The 25,805-nt window shown below is 45.1% G+C and overlaps 1 protein-coding gene across 4 annotated transcripts in view; it reads right to left on the minus strand.

Annotated features, from left to right (window-relative positions):
• Positions 1-2,248: 2,248 nt before the first annotated feature.
• The window catches only part of LOC146866792 (uncharacterized), a 218,472-nt gene continuing 194,915 nt past the window's right edge, over positions 2,249-25,805 (minus strand). For all 4 annotated transcript variants that reach the window (XM_085601378.1, XM_085601387.1, XM_085601370.1 and 1 more), the window contains one exon: positions 2,249-3,632. In XM_085601378.1, coding sequence (XP_085457504.1) covers positions 2,989-3,632 — 644 coding nt within the window. In that variant the 3' untranslated portion in view covers positions 2,249-2,988. The remainder of the gene's footprint in view (positions 3,633-25,805) is intronic.

A 25,805-nucleotide genomic window follows, 5' to 3' on the forward strand; every position in this document is an offset into this window, starting at 1 on the left:
GAGTCCTTCAAGGGCAGCTTGTTGGCATTTGGATGGGTCACGATAAGTGCCCTAATAGCAGCCAAAGGGCACCAACGCTGTTGTTTGTGTGAATGTTGCAAAGAAATGGTATTCACTGTATAAAACTCAGAGAGTATCTTGATAAAGCGTGAAACCTCGAGATAGGGCGCATTCCTAGGCCTCATTCATGAAAAGCGTTGCATTGCAGCGACAAAACAGTGTTGCAACACTTTTCACTGCGCCCTCCTTGCGACACCATGAATGGGCTGTATTCAATGTACGGTGCTCCATGTCACAATCAATGACTGATACATCTGGAATCCTGACGTATCTGTCAGCACTAAAGTAACGCATTGCTGCTGCTGTGTCGCAAGCATGAAGCAATTCCAGCAATGCATGGAGCCAGCTTATCCCTACGGCACTACGTCACCCTTATTCCTGTCACGAAGCAGGCTTAAAGTTTTGACACAGTGGCTTCCTAGAATTGTTACAGTGAAATCTGGGAGACTTCACTGTGCCACTCCTACGAGGCTTTGTTGCGTGGGAACGCACACCGTGCATACATCATACATAGGTATAATGTGGCATAGGGCTTCACAAGGTCTCGCATATGCCAAGATGCCTCACTTTGTAAATACGGCACAACGTGGTGCAAGATTCACACTGCAAGTACATCAAGAAAATAATTTACCGGCGGCAGAAAACTGTCAGAATTGTTTCAATAATAAGCCCCCTGTAATTTTCCCCTACGATGGCGCACATTGTGTTGTTTGCCTAGTTTTTTCTTGAGGAGTGCCAGGGTGTCAGCGCAGATAGAGATCCATCGGTGGAGGTTGCGCACTGCGGTGTTGGTGTCTGTAAGCTTGGTCCCAACACGGCCCGCCTCCACTGTCAGGTCGCAGAAACTCTCCAGTACCTCCGCCCCCCACTCCGGGCCTCAGGCGCAGCAAGGCCTCCAGGCCCTGGGGACTGTCCACGCTTCAAGGCTTCAGCTGCCATGCTGACGCAAGGGTAGAACTATGAAAAGTGATGCATCACTGGTTTTCCCCAGTAATGCGCCTCTTCACGTGTATGGAGCCCTGAATCTGCATTTCCTCTTCCCCTCGGACTCTGGCTGGTAATCCTGGCTGTTGGAGCATTTGGGGGGGGGGGGGGGTTGTTTCCCTGTACTGCACTTGGCCCCTGGCTGCTTCATTCTGCATTCCATTGTTTATATTTACTTTTTATCAATGGTGGTGGACTTAAAGCCTATTTTTAACTCTGGAGGCAGAAACGTGATGTTGGGTTGACTAATGTGTTTTCTGCCTCTAATTGGCCTTTTGTCACTTATCTCTCGCTAGCGGCTAAATTCTTATCGCCTTGATGCTAGTGTTAGCCGCAACATTCGCCGCCACAAGCAGATCCTATCGTCATGTAGCTAGGTACCATGGAGATAGTTTACGGTGATACGAGGCAGTAAGAAATTTGCCGCTAACTAACACTAATGATAATTAGCAATTCTTGTAAATATACCCCTATAACATGTGCCCTAAGGTAATATAATTTGCACCCTTGCCATGTACTGCTAATTACCCCATCAGTTGTACAACTCACTAGCGTGAAGGGCAGGAAACAATATGCACACTAGAGTGTAGTCCAGGAAGTTTATAACTAAGCTCAAATCACGGTCTACTTTCAGTGGTTCCACCGCCATTGGGCCACTTACAATAAAGCTACAACCTATACAAAAGGAGAGCGCTCATTTTGTATTGGTTTTTGCTAATTACCCCACATATTACATCACTCATGACATCTTCTATGACATCATTAATATGACGGCAACATTTGCAGTGAAATTATTGTTGGGCAGGTGAGGCAGATGGAGAAAAGCAGCACATGAGAAGATAGAAACATGAAGGTTTGGAAGAAGAAGCATATGAAGGAGAGAAATACACTGAGGTGGGGGAGGAGCACATGAGTGAGAGTGATACACCAAATACAGGGTGTGAGAGAGAGAAAAGCACAAAACGGAGACAGCTGGAAAACACATGCACTATCAGAAGAAAAATAAATCCCTAAAAGGGACTCGTGTAAGGACAGAAGCCAGCCACAAATCAGGGAGATGGTAAAGAGGCTATGCTCCAGGGGAGGGACACACACAGGATCGGCAAGCTGGGACAAGGAAAACCATTGAATGAGAACTAAGGACATGTCAGTGACAATAGGGTCAAACAATGGTAAGTAAAAGTATGAGAAACAGGAGTTATACTTTCAAGATATTTTAATATTTAAATACATCTACTCTTTTACAGGTAGCCAAATCTGGACCCACTAAATATGACATGACAAGGAAACTGTGGATTATAGATTTATCAGGCAACCTTTTCCCCAGCAACTGATTAAAACAAATAAAATTGAAAATTCTAAATTGAGATTCCACAATGAGCAAATCATCGACTGTACCAGTGGCATTGGTTTTGGTCAGCGTTTTAATTGAGATGTAAAGGTTTTATACAGTACTGTCCTTGAGGTAATTAAAACAGGCACAAATTAAGTGAAAAACTAGTTAATGGTTTCGTAATCCATGGCAACTGTTTTATGCAACGGACTTTTGTCACAATATGAATGGTCTGGTTGCTGATTTACCTGGCAAACACATAGATTTACTAATACCGTTAATCCTATTTTGATCATTTGTCCCGAGAACAGAACATGATATACTCATTAAAGGCTTTCCTAGTGAAACCCCAGTACATTAAGTTGATTCTTTCTATCTACATTCACTCAGTTAAAAGCAAACACCACATCAGATACAAATAGGATGTGAAACTGTATGGCAGAATGTTCCCAAAATATAGCATTGTTTTGTTTCACATGACTTACTGAAAATGTCTCACCAACAGAGGATTGATCTGATAAGATTTTAAATGCCCCCACTAGTTGCAGGAAGTCTTTTCAGTTTGGTTACCTGTTCTGTCAGTCACATTTCATGACTTGTAGTGTTCTAACTCACGTATGTTTTCTTGAATGTTCTGTTAGATGACTTCTTTGAATGAAGGTTTTTTCACATTCATCGCATTTATATGGTCTTTCTCCAGTATGTATTCTTATATGTTTATTCAGATTATCTTTCCGATGGAAACTTTTGTGGCAGAAAATACATATGTACGGCTTTTCACCTGAATGCACTCGGTGGTGTGTGTTAAGATGGCTTTTGTGAAAAAAACTTTTCTCACATTCAGTGCATGCATACGGCCTCACTCTTGAATTTGTTCTTGTATGTTGTATAAACTCTTCCGTTGGATTGTAGCTTTTATCATCACCATTTTTATATGTGCATGTTCTCTGATTTTGCTCAATGCTTAGTAGTTCTTCATGAACCTGTGAATTCCTCCAGTTATTCTCACCTGATCCTCCAATGGTAGGTGGATTGAAATCTACTGGATTGCTGAAGCTGCTTTCACCCTGAGTAGTTTTCTCTCCTCTGAGATTCTGATAACATTCTGACCACATTTGGCTGCTAGAGTTTTGGTCCTTATTGAAACTCTGGAGAATTGTTTTGTTGAATATCCCAGAAAAAGCACAGGGCATAGTTCCTTCAGAAAATTTTGCAGACTCACTAGTTTTCTTTTTTCTGTTTGCACGTGGTTCACCTATTGGATGAAAATGAGTCCATAATTAGTATTCCAACTATCAGTCAATATAGAAATATTTTCTTCATTGATGCTGGGGCAGCCATGCGCTTTATAAATCATATTAACATAACACATTCGGAATTGAGATGTAGTAGAAAGAGAATATTGTAATAAATACTGCTGCTGTGCAAAGACACTGAATGCTCAAATAGCGATATTTACTTTCTGAACATTAGGTTATACAGTGTGTGAGGGTGTTTGGCGAATGATTAAGATGAATCAAAGGAACACGTTTTAAAGTGTGATAGGAAAAACGGCTGGTGTTAAGTTGATATTTTGTTCTGACAATGTATTAGAGTCCGCTCCTGGCGGTTTAGCATTATCACCCAGAAGGCATTGGCCTTTTCTGTGCACTTCTTTGTAGTAAACATTTCAAGCGCTTAGAGCGTCATTAATTAAACATTCCCGCCAGTGATCTCGAATATGGATTTGGCATGAGAATCAGAGTGACTTGTCAAGGTATAATCAGTGCTGAAATTATGTTATTCTGTAGAATTTTCCACATAATTATGATTTACTACATTTGCCACAAAATCTTCATCTGTGACATAATTTGCTGATTTAAAAAAGCTAATTTTTTCTTACTGAAAGACGTCAAAAGTTTCCAGATAAACACAGTATGTGTGGTAAAACTTAGTGGCAAACACTGTGCACAATTTAGCTGGTCACCCTTCAGTTACTTATTTTTGTATTAAGTTACGAAACGCATACAAAAAGGTGAAAATGTTGGCTAACTAGAATCAATACATCCAAGTCAGTAGGTTAGGGAGCGCTAGGTAGGAGTACACTATAAGCAGTACTTATATGCCTGCATATATTCACTGTCTTAGCACAATGGTGGAAATGTTAATCTTTTTCACTATTCTTGAAACACTAATTACGCTAATCTGTTTCAATCTGTTGATTATCGCAGGGCACATATTTTATACAAGAATCATAATGCTTCAATAAATATTTAAACGCCTTCCTGAGTAGTCATTGTGTATTTCTTTGGGTATGCATGATAGGATAAAGCGAAAGGGCTCGAGATCTGTTACAGCGATTTCCTTGGGGAATCTGGGTTGATTTGTTCTGAGGTTGCTCACACATTTGTTACCCTTTAAGGTTAGGGGTACAGATGGTGAGCTGTGGGCTAGCAGGGAAATAGGCCAAAATATCCTGAGGGTGTGCATGGAATCAGTCTGGCACAATCCTGACGTTTATGTTGTCTGACAAATGCACTGTTTTACTGATGAGGTACAGGCCAAACGACATTATTGTGTAGAATTTCATCCTAGAAAATAATTCTGTTCCTGTTGACTTTTCATACTGCTCCTTTCAAAAACATACAGGACATTCATTTAACGCTTATATCGATTACACCTTTTCATCATAGCTCATGTCAACTCACTAAGACATCTCCATATATCTACATTTTGCCGCACTGCATGATTCATTGAGACATTATCTGACGTTTGTTTTAAAGGATTTTTCTCTATATATATAACACTCCGCACTCCACACCTGACTCAGGACCCAAGAGAGGTGGTACGTGCACCAGTAGAGCAGCCGGCAAGAAAATTCACCACACAGTCCCCGTATACACAGTTTAACGTACTCTCAAGGCCCAAACATGGTAAATGCTTAGTTAAGGTTTATTCTGCTTCTCCTCTACGCGTTTCGGCTGTAAACACAGCCAAAACGAGTAGCGGAGAAGCAGAATAAACCTTCCCTGAGCATTTAACGTGTTTGTGCCTTGAGAGTACGTTAAACCGTGGATTCAGGGACTGTGTAGTAAAAATAAATAAATATATATATATATATTCACTTAAAAAGCCATAGGTTTCACACATGTTATAGTTAGGTGGACATTTCACTCGTAAAAAAACAATGAAATTCCCCCGTTATAGTTAGTTGAGATAACTATAACTCGCGCGCCCGCAATCCTCTGCTCATGACATCACATATTACATCACTCATGACATGGTCAGTGGCATCACTCATGACATCACTGATGACATCATCCTTGTGATAGAGTGGCGGTCGCGCGAGTTATAGTTATCTCAACTAACTATAACGGGGGAATTTCATTGGTTTTTTCCGAGTGAAATGTCCACCTAACTATAACATGTGTGAAACCTATGGTTTTTTAAGTGAATTTGCAAGGTTTTTTAAATGCTAATTCCTAACTCTAACGTGTGTGAAACCTATGGTTTTTTAAGTGAATTTGTACGGTTTTTTAAATGCTAAGTTATGTATGTATTATTATATATTTTTTTAAGGTTTTTCACCGTGCGCGCACCCCGCGATTTAAAAAAAATAAAAATGTTTTTTTCACCCTTCGGGGTCCTTCAGGGACCCCCTGACAAAGGCTAGGGGGTCAGGAACTCTCTACCCTGCCCCCTTTTCACATTCGCCACCTCTCCTTTTCACTGTCGCGCCCAAAACAAAAAAATGGCGGACGACACTTCCTGATTTCGACCGATTTGAACGTTGACTGACATGTAACCACCAATCAGAATTACGCTCGCGCACGTTAGGGTGCGCGCACGGTGCGCGCCTATAGATATTTATGTCCTTTTAACTGCAATTTTCTCAGGAAATACTGAACAGATTGACTCCATATATGCAAAAGGCACATGCCTGACCTGAGGACTACCTCTTTGCCAAATTTCAAGTAATTCTGTTCAGCCGTTCGGGCTGTACCTTCGACTAAAGGTCCTATGGGAAAATGCATGGGGAAAACGCGTTTTGGGACCCCCCTTTTTTCTCAGCCCCCGCTTGACGAATCACCCCGAGACTTTCAGGGTAGGAGCTGAGCGGAGCGCCCCATTAGTTTTGAAAATTTCGCGAGGATTCGTCAACCGGCGCCAAAGTTATTCAAAATAGAATTTTCAGATTTCCTATGGAAACACGGTCCTAACAATAACTATCTACTGGCGACCGCCAGTAGATATTATATATATATATATATATGTTACAACAAAAAGCCCTCAAGCTCTGAGAGGGCACACAGCGCTCTCCCCACCTCCGGTGTATATGCCTTGCTGTCGCTCGCATTGCTGGCCTTCATAGCATTATTTCCATTGTCCAACGCGTTTCAAGGCTGGTACGCCCCTTCATCATGGACTCAGCACAGGGGGAAATGACAACTCACCACTCGCTCCATTCGACCATTTATTGAATGAAACACCGCCATTGGTGGGCGTGGCACAATCTTGACACCCAGCGGCATGCTGGTCGATGCAGTCCCAAGAGAGGTGAGTACAATACAACCTTGAGTAGGCTCAGTCCCCCTGTATTATTAGCTTTCATATATATTTCCTTGAGTGGGAGAGAAGGTCAGGTTGCGAGCAATATCACCTTTGGGAGAATGCGCTCACCAGAAAGGAAGGTTCCCTTCACAAGCCTTTTCGCTCTCAGATGAACTTCTAATCTGAGCCAAAAATGGTGCTCCTCTCCACGGCCAAGGGTAGCTGTGCAATTTAAATGTTCCAACAAAAAGCCCTCAAGCTCTGAGAGGGCATACAGCGCTCTCCCCACCTCCGGTGTATATGCCTTGCTGTCGCTCGCATTGCTGGCCTTCATAGCATTATTTCCATTGTCCGACGCGTTTCAAGGCTGGTACGCCCCTTCATCATGGACTCAGCACAGGGGGAAATGACAACTCACCACTCGCCCCATTCGACCATTTATTGAATGAAACACTGCCCTTGGTGGGCATGGCACAATCTTGACACCCAGCGGCATGCTGGTCGATGCAGTCCCAAGAGAGGTGAGTACAATACAACCTTGAGTAGGCTCAGTCCCCCTGTATTATTAGCTTTCGTATATTTCCTTGAGTAGGAGAGAAGGTCAGGTTGCGAGCAATATCACCCTCAGGAGAACGCACTCACCAGAAAGGAAGGTTCCCTTCACAAGCCTTTTCGCTCTCAGATGCACTTCTAATCTGAGCCAAAAATGGTGCTCCTCTCCACGGCCAAGGGTAGCCGTGCAATTTAAATGTTCCAACAAAAAGCCCTCAAGCTCTGAGAGGGCACACAGCGCTCTCTCCACATCCGGTGTATATGCCTTGCTGTCGCTCGCATTGCTGGCCTTCATAGCATTATTTCCATTGTCCGACGCGTTTCAAGGCTGGCACGCCCCTTCATCATGGACTCTGCGCAGGGAGAGTACGTTAAACCGTGGATACAGGGACTGTGTGGTGAAAATATATATATATATACATATATATTAATATATATACATATTTATATTCACTGAAAAAACCATAGGTTTAGGGGTGTTATGGTTAGCTGGACATTTCACTCGTACAAAACCATTGAAATTGCTTAGTTATAGTTAGTTCTGCTAACTATAACTCACGCGCCCGCAATCCACTGCTGATGATGTCACATATTACATCATTCATGACATGGTCAGTGACATCACTGATGACATCTCAAATGACATCACTGATGACATCATCCAGTGAATGTGGTTTGGTTCGTTATTTAAATATGTATTATATATATCGCAATCTGCATTGAAGAATGAGTGGATATATAAATGTAAATCTCTTGATGGAGGATTTAGTAGCAGTGTGATTGACTGTTTACTTGACTAATTTATAGTGTCTCACTAAATATATTGGATAGTGACTAAACTGTGTGAATATCTGTATCACTTTGTCAGTTGTTGTGTAAACTGCTGCATCAGTTGGTTACTAGCTATGTGAAAGTTTATATTAGTTATCGATTAGTTAACTGAGTATTTGTATGGGAGAGTGAATGTGTGTGTGGTTCGGTGGTGGGTGTGTGACAGCCCAAAGATGTGTGAATAGTTGATTCAGTAGGTATATGAGGTTAAGGCTACATGTTATAACAGTTGTTTGGGTGAGTGAATATCTTTATGGGTGTGGTGATGAGCAAATATATCTCTCAATGGTACATGTCCAACAAACTAGAAAAATAAAAGGCAGTGTATGTGACAGTTGCATATAAATAAGTATACATAAGACTCAGTGATTGTATGAGTGACTGTATGGATAACTGTATACTTTTAATAGTGATTTTATAACACACTAAGTATGAGTTACTATCTATATGAATAAATGAAGTGGTGTTTGTATAAGTGTGTAGCTGAATAAATGTAAGTATGATCCATTGTTTGCATAAGTGAGTAGGATGACTGTATAAGTGAATAGGATGTGTGTTGGTGTGTAATGTCGATATAGGTGTATAAGTCTATTTGATAGTGTTCTATTGATCATTGACAGCATGTATGAGTGAATCTATTGGTAAGTGATTAGATGTGTGTGTAGATCTAGGAATCACTGAGTGGGTTTTTAGGAACTTGTATTGGTGTGTCAATGGATTCAAATATGGTACTCTGTATTTTACAGTGAGTGATGAAAGGTTATACTAGTGTATGATGAGGTGTATCTGATTGTCACGTGGAGGTTGTCATCAGTGATGTCATTTGAGATATCATCAGTGATGTCACTGACCATGTTATGAATGATGTAATATGTGGAGGAATTTCAATGGTTTTGTACGAGTGAAATGTCCAGCTAACTATAACACCCCTAAAACCTATGGTTTTTTCAGTGAATTTCTAAGGTTTTTTAAATGCTAATTCCTAACTATAACATACCTAAAACCTATGGTTTTTTCAGTGAATTTCAAAGGTTTTTTTAAATGCTAATTCCTAACTATAATACCCCTGAAACCTATGGTTTTTTCAGTGAATTTCAAAGGTTTTTTAAATGCTAATTATTAACTATAACGCCCCTGAAACCTATGTTTTTTTCAGTGAATTTCAAAGGTTTTTTAAATGCTAATTCCTAACTATAACATATCTGTAACCTATGGTTTTTTTCACTGAATTTCAAAGGTTTTTTAAATCATAATTTTTAAATATATTAATTGTTATATTTAGTTTTTTTATACTGTTTTTCTCCATTTTTTAAACTTCTTATTTTTACATATTTTTATTTTTTTAATTACATTACATATTTTTAATGTGAATAAAAAAAAATTTTTACAAAATATTGAAAGTCTAATATTTTTTTAAAATATTTTGTAAAATATATTTATAATATTTTTGTATTGGTTTTTTCCCAATTTTTTTTGGAAGTCGCTCACCCAATGCGTACCGTTCTCGATCACTGCATGGAACCTAGCCGCCACTTTACGATTGTTGTGAAGGATCCGCGTAGGGTGTGCGAAGGGTGCATACTTTCCTGCACGATTGCTATGCAACCCGTACGCGACTTCAGTCGCATACGCGACGCATACGTATTACGTTACGCGACACTCGCGCGCTTCCACATGACGCCATATACGTGATTGACCCGGTGGGTGCGGGAGTCCCGCAAAAACATTTAATGTCAAAAAAGATATATATATGTATTAAATATAAATATTAAGGCAAGACATAATCTGAGCTAATCATAAAAATAATATACTTTTACTTTTAATAAACCTACATTAGTTTTTAATGCGATTTCGCGAAGTCGTGCTGGGTGCGTGCTGCCTATGCGCAGGGTGCGCAGACCGCATGTGACAGCGCCGCGCTGGGTCCGTGACTCCTAATTTGCCCGTAAAAAAATAATTAGCACCTATCACTAATTTCTATTCTCCCCGGGGCCTATATACAATGTTGGGAAGCCCCAATGCCCCCACGGTTCCAGCTGGCTCCCCACGTCCTTTGGGAGCCGGCATTGCTTTTCCACACGGGGAGCTGCTAACATGCAGCTCCCCGTGTGGAAAAGCAATATGGTTTGCATTTTGAAAGAGAGAGCAGGTTTCCTGCTCTCTCTTTCAAAATCCAAACCAAGTTTGCTATGACAGGGCGGGAGCCTCGGCTCACGCCCTGCCATAGCAAACAGCAGTGTCCCGGGGGTGGGTACCCCGAGACACTGCAGGAGCTGGCCCTGGGGGGTTGCGATCCCCAGGGCCATCGACTGCTCTAGGAGGGGGGCCACGCGGCCCCCCTCCCACAATATAAAAAGCCCCGGGGGGGTGGTCTCCGGGGCTTGGGGGGCCTTTGAGCCCCCTACCCATTTGATTTTAAAGACCTGGGGGGTAGCGGTCCCCGGGGCTGGGAGTGGCCTTTGAGCCCCACCACCCATTTATTTTGTAGCCCCGGGGACCACCACCCCCGGGCCCCCCATAAAATTTAATATGTTTGCCCCCGGAATTTGCCCCCCCCGGGGGCTAATTATTAAAGAAGCACTTTGTTTTATGTTTTACGGCAGGATCCGCGCACACAACGCTTATTTTGCCATTTAAATTAAAAAAAAAAGATTTTTTGGGCCCTGGGGGTCCTTATGGGACCCCCTAAGCAGGTCTAGAGGGTCAGGGTATTTCTACCCTGCCCCCTTTATACGTTTTGCACACTTGATCCACTGATTTCTTGAGCCTCGCTTCAACCGAGGCACAAAATGGCTGCCAACAATTTCTGGTTTGGAGTGTTTAGAGCCAATTGACAGCCAATTAGCATGCAGCTCGTGATCGGGAGGGTGCGCGCTGGGTGCGCATAGGGTGCGCGAAACCTCCGAGGCCATAGATATATATATGATTTTACTTTTGATTTTCTCACCAACTACTTAACGGATTTACACCATTTAACCAAAAGGCATGAGTGTGAACCAAGGGCTACCTCTTTGCCAAATTTGGTGTAATTCCGTTCAGCAGTTCGAGCTGCAGCTGAGATGAAAGGTTCCTATGGAAAATTGCATAGGGAAAACACGTTTTCTGACCCCCCTTTTTTCTTGGCCCCCGCTTGACGAATCGCCCCGATACTTTCAGGATAGGAGCGGACCGGAGCGCCCCACCAATTTTGAAAATTTCGCGAAGATTTGTCAACCGGCGCCAAAGTTATTCCAAATAGAATGTTGCGGATTTCCTATGGATAATAGGTCCTAAGTATAACTACCTACTGGTGACCGCCAGTAGGTAATATATATATATACATATCAATCAATCAATCAAGGTACTTGTAAAGCACGCTACACACCCGTGAGGGTCTCAAGGCGCTATGGGGGGCTGCCGCTACTGCTCGAAGAGCCAGGTCTTGAGGAGCCTTCTGAAGGTGAGTAGGTCTTGGGTCTGCTGTAGGTGGGTCGGCATGGTGTTCCAGGTCTTGGCGGCGAGGTAAGAGAAGGATCTGCCGCCAGAGGTCTTTCATTGGATGTGGGGGGCCATGGCGAGGGCGGGGTTCGTTGAGTGGAGCTGGCAGGTGGGGGTGTGGAAGTTGAGTCTGCTGTTCAGGTAGGCTGGTCCGGCGTTGTGGAGTGCTTTGTGTGCGTGGGTGAGGAGCTTGAAGGTGATCCTCTTGTCAACGGGGAGCCAGTGCAGGTCTCTCAGGTGGGGGTGATGTGGCTGCGGCAGGGCACGTTGAGGATCAGTCAGGCAGAGGCGTTTTGGATGCGTTGTAGTCAACGCATGTGTTTGGCTGGGAGTCCTGCGTAGAGTGCGTTGCTGTAGTCTAGCCTGCTGCTGATGAGGGCCTGCGTCACCGTTCTTCTTGTTTTGGCCGGGATCCACTTGTAGATCCTGTGGAGCATGCGGAGGGTATTGTAGCAGGAGGAGGAGACGGCGTTGACCTGCTTCACCATGGAGAGGGAGGAGTCGAGGACGAATCCTAGGTTGCATGTGTGGTCGGTGGGTGTCGGTGCTGTCCCCAGCGTGGTCAGCCACCACGAGTCATCCCAGGCTGAGGGGGTGGGTCTGAGGATGAGGACCTCCGTTTTGTCCGAGTTCAGTTTCAGACGACTGCTCCTCATCCAGTCGGCAACGGCCTTCATGCCTTCGTGGAGGTTGGTTTTGGTGGTGTACGGGTCCTTGGTGAGGGAGAGGATGAGCTGGGTGTCGTCAGCGTAGGAGATGATGTTAAGGTCGTGCTGGCAGGCCACTTGTGCGAGGGGGGCCATGTAGACGTTGAACAGCGTCGGGCTGAGGGATGAACCCTGCGGGACGCCGCAGATGATGTCGGTGGCTTCGGAACGGAACGGTGGGAGGCGGACTCTCTGGGGTCTGCCGGAGAGGAAGGACGTGGTCCAGTCGAGGGCCTTATCTTGGATTCCGGCTTCTTGAAGGAGGGTTTTTAGAGTGCGGTGGCAGACCGTGTCGAAGGCGGCTGACAGGTCCAGGAGGATGAGGGCTGATGTTTCGCCGTTGTCGAGTTGGCACCTGATGTCGTCTGTGGCGGCGATGAGGGCTATCTCGGTGCTGTGGTTTCGTCTGAATCCGGATTGGGACGGGTCCAGGATGTTGTTGTCTTCAAGTTGGAGGGCCAGCTGCGTGTTGACGATTTTCTCGATGACCTTCGCCGGGAACGGGAGCAGGGAGATGGGCCGGAAGTTCTTGAGGTCCTTGGGGTCCACCTTGGGCTTCTTGAGGAGGGCGTTTATTTCGGCGTGCTTCCAGCTTTCCGGGAATGTCGCTGTTTCGAAGGAGATGTTGATGACCTTCCGTCGTTGGGCTGCGATGGCTGCGTCGGCTTTGTTGAACACGTGGTGTGGGCATGGGTCTGACGGTGATCCTGAGGGGATGGAGTTTGTGACCTTGCGTGTCTCATCGTCGTTGATGTTGAGCCAGGAGGTCAGGCGGTTGGTGCGGGTGGTGTTCGTAGGGGTGGGGTCTGGCGTTGTCGGGGTGGTTGTGGTGTTGATGCTGTCATGGATGTCAGAGATCTTACAGTGGAAGAAGGTGGCCAGTTAGTTGCACAGTTCTTGTGAGAGCAGGATGGCGTTGGCGCTGGGGTTGAAGAGTTCCTTCACGATGCTTAAGAGCTCTTTACTGTCGTGTGCGTTGTTATCCAGGCGGTCTTTGAAGGAAGATCTCTTGGTTCGTCTAATGAGGTGGTGATGTCTGCGGGTGGCGTCCCTGTGGGCTGCGCGGCTGTCTGGTGTGCGTTCGTGGAGCCATTTCTTTTCCAGTTTCCGGCATGCGCGTTTGGAGGTCAGGAGCTCGTCGATGAACCAGGTGGCTTTCCTGCTGGCGTGGTTGATGAGGGGTTTCTTGATCGGTGCGAGGGTGTTGGCGCAGTCTTTGATCCACTGCCTGAGGTTGCGGGTGGCGGCGTCTGTGTTGGTGGGGTCGGTTGGTGGGTTCTGGGCTAGGGTGGTGGTCAGCTGATCTTCGGTGATTTTGCTCCAGCAGCGTCGGGGCAGTTGTTGGGTGCGGTGGTGCGTGGTTGGTTTCTTGAAGGTGAAATAGATGCAGCGGTGGTCGGTCCAGTGGAGTTCGGTGGTGTGGTTGAAGGCGACGTGGGTGCTTGAGGAGAAGATGGGGTCCAGCGTGTGGCCGGCGGCGTGAGTGGGTGCGGTGAAGAGCTGTCTGAGGCCGAGGTTGGCAAGGTTGTCGATCAGGGTGGCGGAGTTGGCGTTGTTGTTGTTCTCGAGGTGGAAGTTCAGGTCCCCGAGGAGGATGTAGTCCGTGGAGGCGAGTGCGTGGGTGCTGGCGAGGTCGGCGATGGAGTCATTGAATGGTGCCCGGGGTCCGGGGGGTCTGTAGACAAGTGTTCCTCTGAGGGTGGTGTTGGGGTCGGTGTGGATCCGGAAATGCAGGTGTTCGGTGGTCTTGAGGGTATCGTCCACGTGGGTGGTGACCTTGAGTGTGGACTTGTGGATGATGGCTATTCCTCCTCTGATTCCGTTGGCGCAGTCCCTGCGTGTGATCTTGTAGCCGTCTGGGATGGCTATGGCGATGTCGGGTGCCGAGGAGTCGTTCCACCAGGTCTCGGTCAGGAAGGCAACGTCTGGGGCGAAGGTGTTGAGCAGATCCCAGAGCTTGACGGCGTGTTTGCATGCGGAGCGGGGGTTGAGGAGTATGCAGCGGAGGTGGTTGGGTCCAGTCCTTGGAGGTTTAGTGGCTCTGTCGCAGGTGAAGCTGCAGGTGCTGCAGGAGAAGGCGCCGTGGGTCTGTTTCGGGGCGGCCTGGAAGCAGGTGTGGTATTGGCCGGCGTTGAGAGCGTGGAGGGTGCTGGCGTCGTAGCGGAGTCTAGCGTTGTGGCGTTCGCGTGGTCCAGGCGCTGGGCGCGGTCCAGGCAAGGACGGGCGCAGACGGGCTTGCCTCTGGCGTGCCTCCGGTGTGCCAGGGGCCTCCATATAAGGTGGAGAGGGAGGGAGGAGCAGCTGGGAGGCGGGAGCGGGGCGGTGGTTGGGCGTGGGAAACAGAAAGCAAAAGGGGGTGGAGCTGCAGGGGAGCAGCGGCAGGAGCGTGCGAGACGGGATACAGAGGCAAGAGGGGGAGACAATGAACCAGGTGGCGCACAGCAGAAATGAGTCAGAAAAATCAAAATACAAGCAATGGAATACAGGGAAGAAGAACGGCAAAGTTAACACAGTGAGCACAATAGAGGTGGCGAACTTACGCTAACAGGAGGCGGCAGTGGGGAAGGCACGGGCACAACTGGTGGAGCTGTGCGGCGTGAGGAGCGACTTGGCCCGCAGAACGGTGTGTATATATATATATATATATATATATATATATATATATATATATATAAATATAAATATCCTGCTGGCGGTTGCCAGTAGGTAGTTATAGTTAGGACCAACTTTCCATAGGAAGAGCATTTTTTGTTTTGCTTATAACTTTGCCGTCGTTTGATGAATCTTCATGAAATTTTCCAAACTAATTCTTTGCTCATATCAGCTCCTATGTTGAAAGTCTGGGGGTGATTTGTAAAGGGGGGCCGAGAAAAAAAGGGGGTCCCAAAACGTATTTTCTCCAAGCAATTTCCATAGGAAACTTTAGACAAGGCTACAGGTCGAACGGGTGAACGGTATTACCCCAAATTTAGCAGGGAGAAGGGTCTTGGTCTAGAAAGCACGCTTTTGTTTATTTGGTGTAAATCCATTCAGTAGTTTTGGAGAAATATCAAAATTTGCAGATATCGATATTTGGGAATTCTGCCATCTGATTTGCTGAGGCGTTACGAGCACGAGCTTGATGCTTATTGGCTGCGAGCGGTGCGACCGGTTGCAATTAGGAAGTGTTGGCAGCCATTTTGTGATTCCGTTGAAATGAGTAAGGGGGAAAAGGGTGAAAAAGAGTGAAAAGAGTAGGAAACAGGAGGATAGGAGCACTGTAACCTCTGTGGGAGAGTGCAAAGCGAAGTAGTCACTCCTACCGGACTGAAAGTGCAGTCTTGCTCAGAGTGACATGGTGCTGAGATCAGATGCTGCTACACTCGGGTATGAAACCGAAAGCCTAAACCGTGAGGACATTGCTGTAAAGTGATGTGCTCTGGTCTTTGTAGCATACCTGTGGAAGTAGTGTTAGTAGGCGTTTATATCATACAAGGAGTGGGAAGTGAACTACTGACCTCTAGCGTGCGTTTATACTATACCGGAAGTGGGAGGAGAAGTACTCACGCCTACCGGTGTGAAGACTCTGGGATCAAACCGATCTGATTGCTGTAAAGGGATGGGCTCTGGGCGCTGTAGCATACTGGCCGCTGTAGAATAACTGTGTAAGTAGTGTTAGTATGCTTTTATACTATACAGGGAGTGGGAAGCGAACTACTCTACCCTACAGGTCTGAAAACTCGGGGATTAAACCGTGAGCTTATTGCTGTAAAGTGATGTGCTATGGGTGCTGTAGCATACCTGTGGAAGTAGTGTTAGTTTGCGTTTATACAATACAGGGAGTGGGAAGCAAACTACTCACCCCTAACGTGCTCAGGACTCATGGATGAAATCATGAGCTCATTGCTGTAAAGTCATGTGCTCTGTGTAGTATTCCAATGTAAGTCATAGTAGAATGTTAGTATGTAATGCTACTATAATGTAAGTATGTAATGTTAGAATGTAGGGCTGTCATGAGGGGAATCCTGGGGAGTTTGTACACGGTGCTGGAGAAGACGGTTGCCTTGCTGTCTGGTCCTGTTGGTGGCTGTTTAAGCTGTCTTCTTTTCCTGCAATAAATCTACTTATCTGATCCACTGCTGTCTTCCTCTTCACTACATAAATTTGGCGACAAGTGGGAGAAGGTAAAAAGAAGGCAGCACTCACCAAGATTTTGAGTTTGCTTGCATTCTGCTGAAGACCCGTTTACTTGGTGAAGCTGTTTCTACTCATCCCAGGGTCGTCAGCTCATCGAACTATGTGATCCTACCTCTGGTAGGATTTATATTTTTTGATTTTGGGCTTCTTCTGCCTCTTCACTACACTCTGGTTGCTGTACTACACGTGTGCAAGTAGTGTTAGTATGCGTTTATACTAATTCTGTAGTTATGCATTAACCAATGCATCATGGCCCTATGGCGATACCAAAGGGGATGATGGACAGAGCGTTTGAGCAAATCAAACACTCACCCCAGTCAACTGATCTGGGTTTAATCCATCATCATTCTTTAGCTCACTCCACCACACCAGTTCAGACATGACCATATGCAAATCAGTCTGACCCTGTGCCTCATGGGAACAGTCCAGCCCGAACTGCCAAGCCATGTCTTCCCTGGACCGGAAACAAGCATCCTGGGACCGGTTTCGGGTTCATAATCCTCGTCAGCCAGACTATCTTGAATACAGTGGTAAAGTGAGCAAGGGACCAACATCTCGGCATACCCTGCCAACTTAGGGCGAACAAAGCGATACCAAAGGGGATGATGGACGGAGCGTTTGAGGAAATCAAACACTCACCCCCAGTCAACTGATCTGGGTTTAATCCATCATCATTCTTTAGCTCATGGGAACAGTCCAGCCCGAACTGCCAAGCCCTTTGGGAGCTTGGCAGTTCGGGCTGGACTGTTCCCATGAGGCACAGGGTCAGACTGATTTGCCTATGGCCATGTCTGAACTGGGGTGGCAGAGTGGGCTAAAGAACGGTGATGGTTCAAACCCAGATCTGTTGACTGGGTGTGAGTGTTCGATTGGTTCTGATGCTTCGTCCATCACCACCCCCTTTTTTACTGCTTTGTTCGCCATAAGTTGGCAGGGTATGCTCAGACGTTGAGTCCCTTGTTCACTTTGCCACTGGATTCAAGCAAGCCTGGCTGAAGACGGCTGAAATGCCAGAAAACGGTCCGAGGAAGCTTGTTTCCGGTCCAGGGAAGGCATGGCTTGGCAGTTCGGGCTGGACGGTTCCCATGAGGCACAGGATCAGACTGATTTGCATATGGCCATGTCTGAACTGGGGTGGCAGAGTGGGCTTAAGAACGGTGATGGATCAAACCCAGATCTGTTGACTGGGTGTGAGTGTTTGATTGGTTCTGATGCTCCGTCCATCACCACCCCCTTTTGTACTGCTTTGTTCGCCATAAGTTGGCAGGGTATGCTCAGATGTTGAGTCCCTTGCTCACTTTGCCACTGGATTCAAGCAAGCCTGGCTGAAGACGGCTGAAATGCCAGAAACCGGTCCTAGGAAGCTTGTTTCCGGTCCAGGGAAGGCGTGGCTTGGCAGTTCGGGCTGGACTGTTCCCATGAGGCACAGGGTCAGACTGTTTAGCATATGGCCATGTCTGAACTGGGGTGGCAGAGTGGGCTAAAGAACGGTGATGGATCAAACCCAGATCTGTTGACTGGGTGCGAGTGTTTGATTGGTTCTGATGCTCCGTCGATCACCACCCCCTTTTGTACTGTCATGGCCCTATGGAGCACCACCACCCAGGCGCAGGTCATACAATGTCCCGGGGTGTGCATCCACGGGACATTTATGTTTTCTATTACAGGGCGGGAGCATTGTGGTAAATATTTCTCCTTTACCGGGACTGAATTTGATACAGGAACATAGTAAAATAGCTCAATGAAATGAGAGGCAGAATCCGTGGTATTAGAGTTCAGAATGGGCTTTATTCCAATAAGCGATTATAATCGGATGCTTCAAGTTCCATCACCACGGGAGTTCAGGAAGTGAAGTACATACTTTATTGACAAGCAGTAACTTTTATAATACATACATTATAATGAAGTGAATACAGTAGGCGTAACAATTGATAAGGACATTGACGTCTGGTTCGCGTAACCGAAAATGGGTGTAATAATGAGTAAAAAGGAACATGATTGGCTATGATGTAATACATAGGTGGATCTATAAGATAATACTTGGCATTGATGCGCGCGCAGCAGTCTGACGTGTAATTGACGTGTAACTAGGGGGTGACGGGGACTTGACATTTAGCTCTACGTGTGGAGACAAGAAGTCTGGGGGGTCAAGTCAACCTAATCCCAAATCATATCTAACATCCTATGTTTAAAGAACTATGTTATCCACAAAAGAAGGACTCTCGGACAGAATCTATTCTATACTGACTGTGCGTGCGTGTACAAGCGTCTAGGTGTCTACACTGAATGCGAGGGGGTAGGAATATTCCATGGTAACAGGGCTATGAATTACTTGCATGAGGACAGAGAAGATGGGCCTTTTTGCTTGGTAACTGGAAGAATGTTTACTTAAGCTACTAGGCAGGAATGCATCGGCTGAGGGGGAAGCAGATAATTCGAAGGTGAAATACAGTTCTTGGCAGAGAATAGGCTGATGTCAGGCTTCGTGAGCCGCGCAGAGAATGAGACAAAGTTCATGGTCACAGATGCAGGCTTGAACTGGAGCTTTCAGAGGCAGAAGGCAAGAGGAGTTAGATGACAGAATCAGGGCCTACTTGCCTGGACTTGTAAAATGGCATAAGTGAACCATATAAAGCCGGTGGCCTTTCATATTTAGGAATGGAATATCCAGCCCATTTATGGCGGATCTGACAGAGGACATGTTGACGGTGGACGCACATGTGTTTGCGTCATCATTACTGGAACTGGAGGGAGCATACATGTACTTGCGACATGCAAATAGAACCGTTGGGGTCCAAGATAGGGGACATAACCGACCAGGAAAATCCATATTTCCACATTCCCTCCTTGTCCCCTTCTTGCCCTTCAAGAGATATCAATCTTCATCAATCCATTGATCTGTTCATATAGCATCATTTGTTCTTCTTTCTTCTTCCGGGATCTTGAATGAAAATCTTGATGTGGAATGCACGATGTGGCACACAGACCACAAATTGCTGGTCCACATTGCAGACATAGACAGCAACTGAATAGTATGAGAAGGCCAATACCTAGGAAGGATAGAACTCTCCATCCCCAGGCTGATACCGTATTCCAAAACCAACTGGACCAAGTCCAAGTGCCTGGGTTCTGGTGTATCTGGCTTACTATCTTATGAAGGCGAGTGATGGCTTTATATACGGATGGCGAATTTTCTGGTATGAATACGCAGCAGCTTGATCCGATGACCCTACAAGCTCCGCCTCTATCAGCCAGGATGACGTCAAGGACAAGACGATTTTGAAGCACAACAATCCGCATAGCAGACTGTTCTTCTGTTAAATTGCCTAAGGCGGAAATAGTTTCATTCACTACTGCTTCAAGGGTTCTAGTTAATCTACGTATTAGCTTACTATTAGTAACAGTACCTATATAGGGAAAGATGCCTTTATTAAAATCTACATACTTGTCCCATGCCGTCTCAGTGTAATCGACAATGGGGAGATCTCTCCGTTCTCTGTTGTGTACTAAATGAATATTTCTGTAATAATCAGGAGGAGCTAGGAAAACAGGTGGCAAAAGGAATGCAATGTAGCAGGTACCATCCCAATCTAGAGGTAGACGCATATATGCAGTCTGACCACATATAAAGTAGGAGTGGCGAGAAGCTCTGAATGAAGATTTGCCTTGATCACTGAATTCTACTGTAGTAGTGCATTTACTATGGCCCATATGTATGGAACCAACCTTTCTTACACACAATTCACCTTTTGCTGGGAATACTGACATGGTGGGTAAGACTAGCTCAACTTCGGATACGACATTTAGAATCATGAGATTAGGTGTAAAATTACCTAATCCATATACTTCATTTTCTAGATCAGTTCCTGTTCTTTTGGGGCGACCCTCCTTGTCAGGGTAGCAGACCTTGAGTAAAACTAGGTTCAGATTTCCCCATACCCAATGACCTTGGTAAACTGCTGTGTCTGAGTCTATGGAATTAATTAAACTAAACCATGCTCCACAGGAGCCATTATGTGTAAATGGATGCGGAAAGAATGGCAGGACTCCTTCATAATTCTGATAGGGAGGGAGTCGGCCACACACCCAACAATTGGTGGCGTTACTAGTCTGATGGGAATGATGTAACATACTAATGAAAGTGTTATTGCGCAGCGCAAGTCTGTAAGACAATTCATGCGGAGGTAAGTCACTAAAAGAATGTTCAGCAGCAACATTATAAACATGTCTAGAAATAGGGTAATATATGTGCAACAACATACTTGTAATAATTATTAAAAGATTCAATGAAAACAAAATTAATAATGTCACTATGCAGTGGCTACGCAGTGATTTACAATACGCCTGTCGTTTCATCATTTTTCGCGATTGTTCATGATTCAGGTCTAAAGGATACATGTCAGAGACAGATTCAACCGCTTCACCTAGGGGAGGACTTAAACAATCAAACCGTCTGACGTCCTAGGCCTTAACTTAACTTTGTAAAGTTCGCTTTCAGTTTTTTCCACCAAAGGAAGTTTTGAATCAGTCTGCGAGGGAGTGCAGGGCACAATGTCTATATCCGACGGTAGTCCATGAAATTTTTTTATGTGGCTTGAATGAATCCAGCCCTTGCGGCCCTCGATCTTCACGGCTGTTCTTGTGGTCAACAGGACCAACTTGGGTGCTTTCCACCTGGGCTCCAGTTGAGTCTTTCTGTCAAAATTTCTCACAAAGACAAGATTACCCGGAACAACGTCATGGGGTTTCACCTCAGTGTTGTCGGGAAAGGCTGCAGCTACCTGTGAACGAGAAGATTGTAGTGCAGACATCAAGGAAGCCAAGTAATCTGTCAGCATATTACAGTCAATATCAGTTATTTTACGTGGTATAGGCGTCCCCCACATATTAGGTGGTCTACCGAAGATCACCTCATACGGGGATAGCCCTGTTCTAGAGTGTGCTACCATTCTCATGTAAAAGAGTGCAACTGGTAATGCTACTATCCAGTCGACCCCTTTCTCTCTGCATATTTTGGACAGTCTGATTTTCAGTATCTGGTTATGTCTTTCTACGAGACCTGCTGCCTCGGGATGTCGGACACAGTGGAATTTCCACTGATAACCTAACAGAAGTGAAACGTGTTTCATTAATTCGGATGAGAACGGCTGGCCGTTATCTGAGTAGACAACACGTGGTAAACCGTATCGTGGGAAGAATTCTCGAACTAACTGTTTGGCAGTAGTCGGGGCAGTGTAATCTGAAACCGGATACGCCTCTGTCCAACGGGACAGAGCGCAGACAACTACGAGAACATATTTGAATCCTCGACATCGTTCCATCTGGATATAATCCATCTGTAGGACTTCAAAAGGGTGGTCAGGAGGCTGAAATCCACCCTGTTCTACGGGAACACTTTTTCCTGGGTTGAACTGGCAACAGATCATACAGGTACGGACCTTTTGTTTGGCTGCTGCTCGTAAATGTTTATTAAACCAAATGTGTTGAATGCTGTCTAGCATAGCTTTTTCTCCTAGATGTGCTGGACTATGTATAGTGTTAATTACGACTTGGACCATTGAATCAGGGAGGAACCATACAGACCTTTCCTTCATCATCCATCCTTGGTCCGTTTGGATCCCTCCTAATTCAGTCCATTTCTTTATTTCGTCCGGTGTAGTATGTGTCTGTATGTCAATTACGTCAAGAGTAGGATCTTTAACTGTCATACAATGTGTCGGTGTCGGGACTATTGTCTTTGTTATATCGGGGGTTTGAGTTTGAGCAGTCAGTTTAGCTGTTCTGTCGGCTAGATCATTGCCTTGGGAAATGATATCAGTAACCTTCGTATGAGCTTTACATTTCATAATCGATATTGCAGTGGGTAGATGTATCGCATCTAATAATGCATGAATGAGGGGTCCGTGCTGAATGTGGGCACCGTGGGAAGTTAAATAACCTCTCTCTCGCCACAGCACGCCGAAGTCATGTACAACTCCGAATGCATAACGTGAATCAGTGTATATGTTGACTTTTTTATTCGTGGCTTGAATACAGGCTTGTGTCAGAGCGATGAGCTCTGCGGCTTGAGCTGACAAAGTATTTATACGATTAGTTTCAATGACTTCAGTATCTGTTGTGACTGCATAAGCGGCTACTAACTCTCCTGTACTTGTTCTCATGCATGAACCATCGACATAAAATGTCAAGTCTGGATCTGACAATGGAACATCGGTCAAGTCTTGTCTGGGTTTTGTCGTTACAGTAATGACTTCAATACAGTCATGAGCTAGTGGGTCTGTTCCGATTACTGGCAAAAGTGTGGCAGGATTCAATGTGTTACAGCGTCTTATTTCTATATGTGGCTGAAACAATGTAAGTTCATACCCTGTAAGTCGTGCTACGGTCAAGTGTTGTGTTTGTGTTCTATTTACAAGAACCTCTACTGCGTGTGGTACTTGAACTGTCAATGGATGTCCTAACACTATGGCATCGCTTTGTCTGATTGCTAAGGCTGTTGCTGCCACTGATTTCAGACATGCAGGCAAAGCCTGAGCTACGGGATCTAATGTACTAGAAAAATAAGCACATGGTTTGTGTGCTCCTGCTTGTTCCTGTGTGAGTACTGACAAAGCAGTACCTTCGCGTTCTGTAACAAAGAGTGTAAACTGTTTTCTGTAACATGGTGTTGCTAAAACTGGTGCTTGACATAAAGCTTTCTTTAGGTTTTCAAAAGCTTGTGTATGTTCTTGAGTCCAAGGGAGAACAGTCGATGTGGCTGCCTCCTGTGTGGTTAACTGAATGAGTGGTTTTGCTAGGAATGCATATTGCGGAATCCACTGTCTACAGTATGAAGTGAGGCCTATGAAAGCCCGCACCTCCTTTTGTGTCTTGGGTATTGGCATGTTAGCTATCAACTGAATGCGGTCGGGTGTAAGCTGCCTTCCCTCCTTGTCCAGCGAGTGTCCAAGATAAACAACTCGCTGGGCACAGAATTGCAGCTTAGAAGGGGACACCTTGTGCCCTTTTTCGGCTAGAAATTGTAAAACTGTCAGTGATGCTTTCTCACATTCAGGTTCACTTCTTGCGGTGATCAGCAGATCATCGACGTATTGAAACAGAGCCGTGTTAACTGGCATGTGGATACTGTCAAGTTCTCGTTTCAATGCTTGGCTATAGATGCTGGGGCTTTCTGTAAATCCTTGAGGTGCGCGTGAGAATTTAAAGCTACGTCCATTTAAACTAAATCCGAACAAATATTGGCTTTCCGGATCTATTGGGACGCTGAAAAAGGCATTCTTGAGATCGATTACAGTGAAGAATGTCGCTTCGGAATCAATAGCTGTCAATAATGACGAGATATCTGGGACCACAGGGAATTGTGGCACAATGCATTTGTTTAACTCGCGCAGATCAATAACCAATCGATATACTGGCGGGGCCTTCGGATCTGTTCGTTTAAGAATCGGTATTATCGGTGAATTACATATATTGGAGTCTGTTTCCACAACTACTCCTTGGGCAATGAGCTCGTCAATGATTTGTAGTAAAGCCACTACAGCATCTGGTGGTAACTTGTATTGTCGCATTCGTGGTAGCACCACTCCTGCCTTTAGTGTGACTCGATATGGTGTGATATTCATGCAACCAACATCAGTAGGGCCTTGTGCCCATAGATGTGTAGGTAAAGTCTGCAGTCGGGGATCCATGTCTCTAGATACATAGTGACCTTTAAAATCACGTAAAAACAATCTTACTCCTTCCGGAGAACAACATATTATAGCTCCTAGAGCTTTTAACGTTTTTATTCCTAATAGATTTTCTGGACATGATTTAGTAAGCAGTAAATCTGTAGTTCGGGTCAGAGGTCCTATCGTAAGTGGCAGAGGTTGTGACACTTCATTAACAATAGGTTTTCCTGAAAAACCAAGGGAAATATTTTGTGAGCCTGAGAGGGGTGCCCCTGGAACTTCACTACGTTTTATAGTTGTTCGACTTGCCCCTGTATCGAGTAAAAATTTTCTATCTTGACCTAATAATTTACTATGTACATAAGGTCCTTCTTGATCTACAGGAATCTCGATAAGGGGTAAGTCAACTTCCCTCTCTAGGCTAGTTCATGCGTAACGCTGATACTCGGGATATTCATACTGTGCGGTCTGATACATTTGTCGTGTTGTTGTCTGTGTGGCAGCAACAGGCAATGGGGGTGCAGCTGGCACAAACTGTATTGGCTGTTGTGCGGCTGGCATTGCCTGGACATGCTGTATAGCTCCTTGTTCATTCTGGTCTTGTCTGAGTGGCCGTGATCTTTCTTGTGTTTTACCTATGGCGATATTATGTTTTAAAACTGGACAATCGTGTACGTAATGGCCTGGCTTTTTACAATAATTGCATGTCCCTTTTACAGGTCCTGCTGAATCGGAATGTGTCATACCCTTTTTATGTCCTTCAGCTGGAACTGTCTGGGAAACTAGCATTTTCATTTTTGTGTCTTTCATGCGTCTGTGTTCATGTTCTTGTTCCTCTTTAATTCTATTGTGGTGGTACTGTAACATTTGTAACATTTGTGTTGGAGTGTTACCTTGCCAGGTACTTTCGAATTTTAATACTCTATTCTTTACTGGAGGCAGAGCATTTTCTACTAATTTTGTTACAAACAGATGTGGGTATGATTCGCTACTTGCTTTTATGCCACTATTTATACCAAAACATTTTTCAAAACGGGCATAGTAATCACTAGTGTCTTCATCTTGCTTTTGCTTACAGGCTGAAATTGTACCCCAATCTTCCTTTTTCGTAGTTAATAAACGTGGCAGTACCTGTACTAGTAGTCCTGGTAATGCCTTAGTTTTGTCCCCAAGCCCCGAACCTGGACCTCGGGCCCTTTCTTCTGCTTCTAATGCTGACCATTCTATCTTTTGATCACCTACCTCCCACTCTTTTTCTTTGAGTTTCTCATAAATGCCAGCAGGCATCAACACCTTTAATATTGTCATAATGTCGGGGTAGGTATACTCTCCCATAAGTAACATGTCTTTAATTTCTCGGTGAAACCCCGCTGGGTCCTTGTCATGACTGGGTACTACTTTCTTCATTTCTAACAATTCTATTTTCGATATAGGCGTATATACAAATACGCGTTTAAACTCATTGTCCTCACCCTTTATTGGGTG

Source organism: Triturus cristatus, chromosome 1_2 (assembly GCF_964204655.1).
Source record: "Triturus cristatus chromosome 1_2, aTriCri1.1, whole genome shotgun sequence".
NCBI classification, from domain to species: Eukaryota; Metazoa; Chordata; class Amphibia; order Caudata; family Salamandridae; genus Triturus; species Triturus cristatus.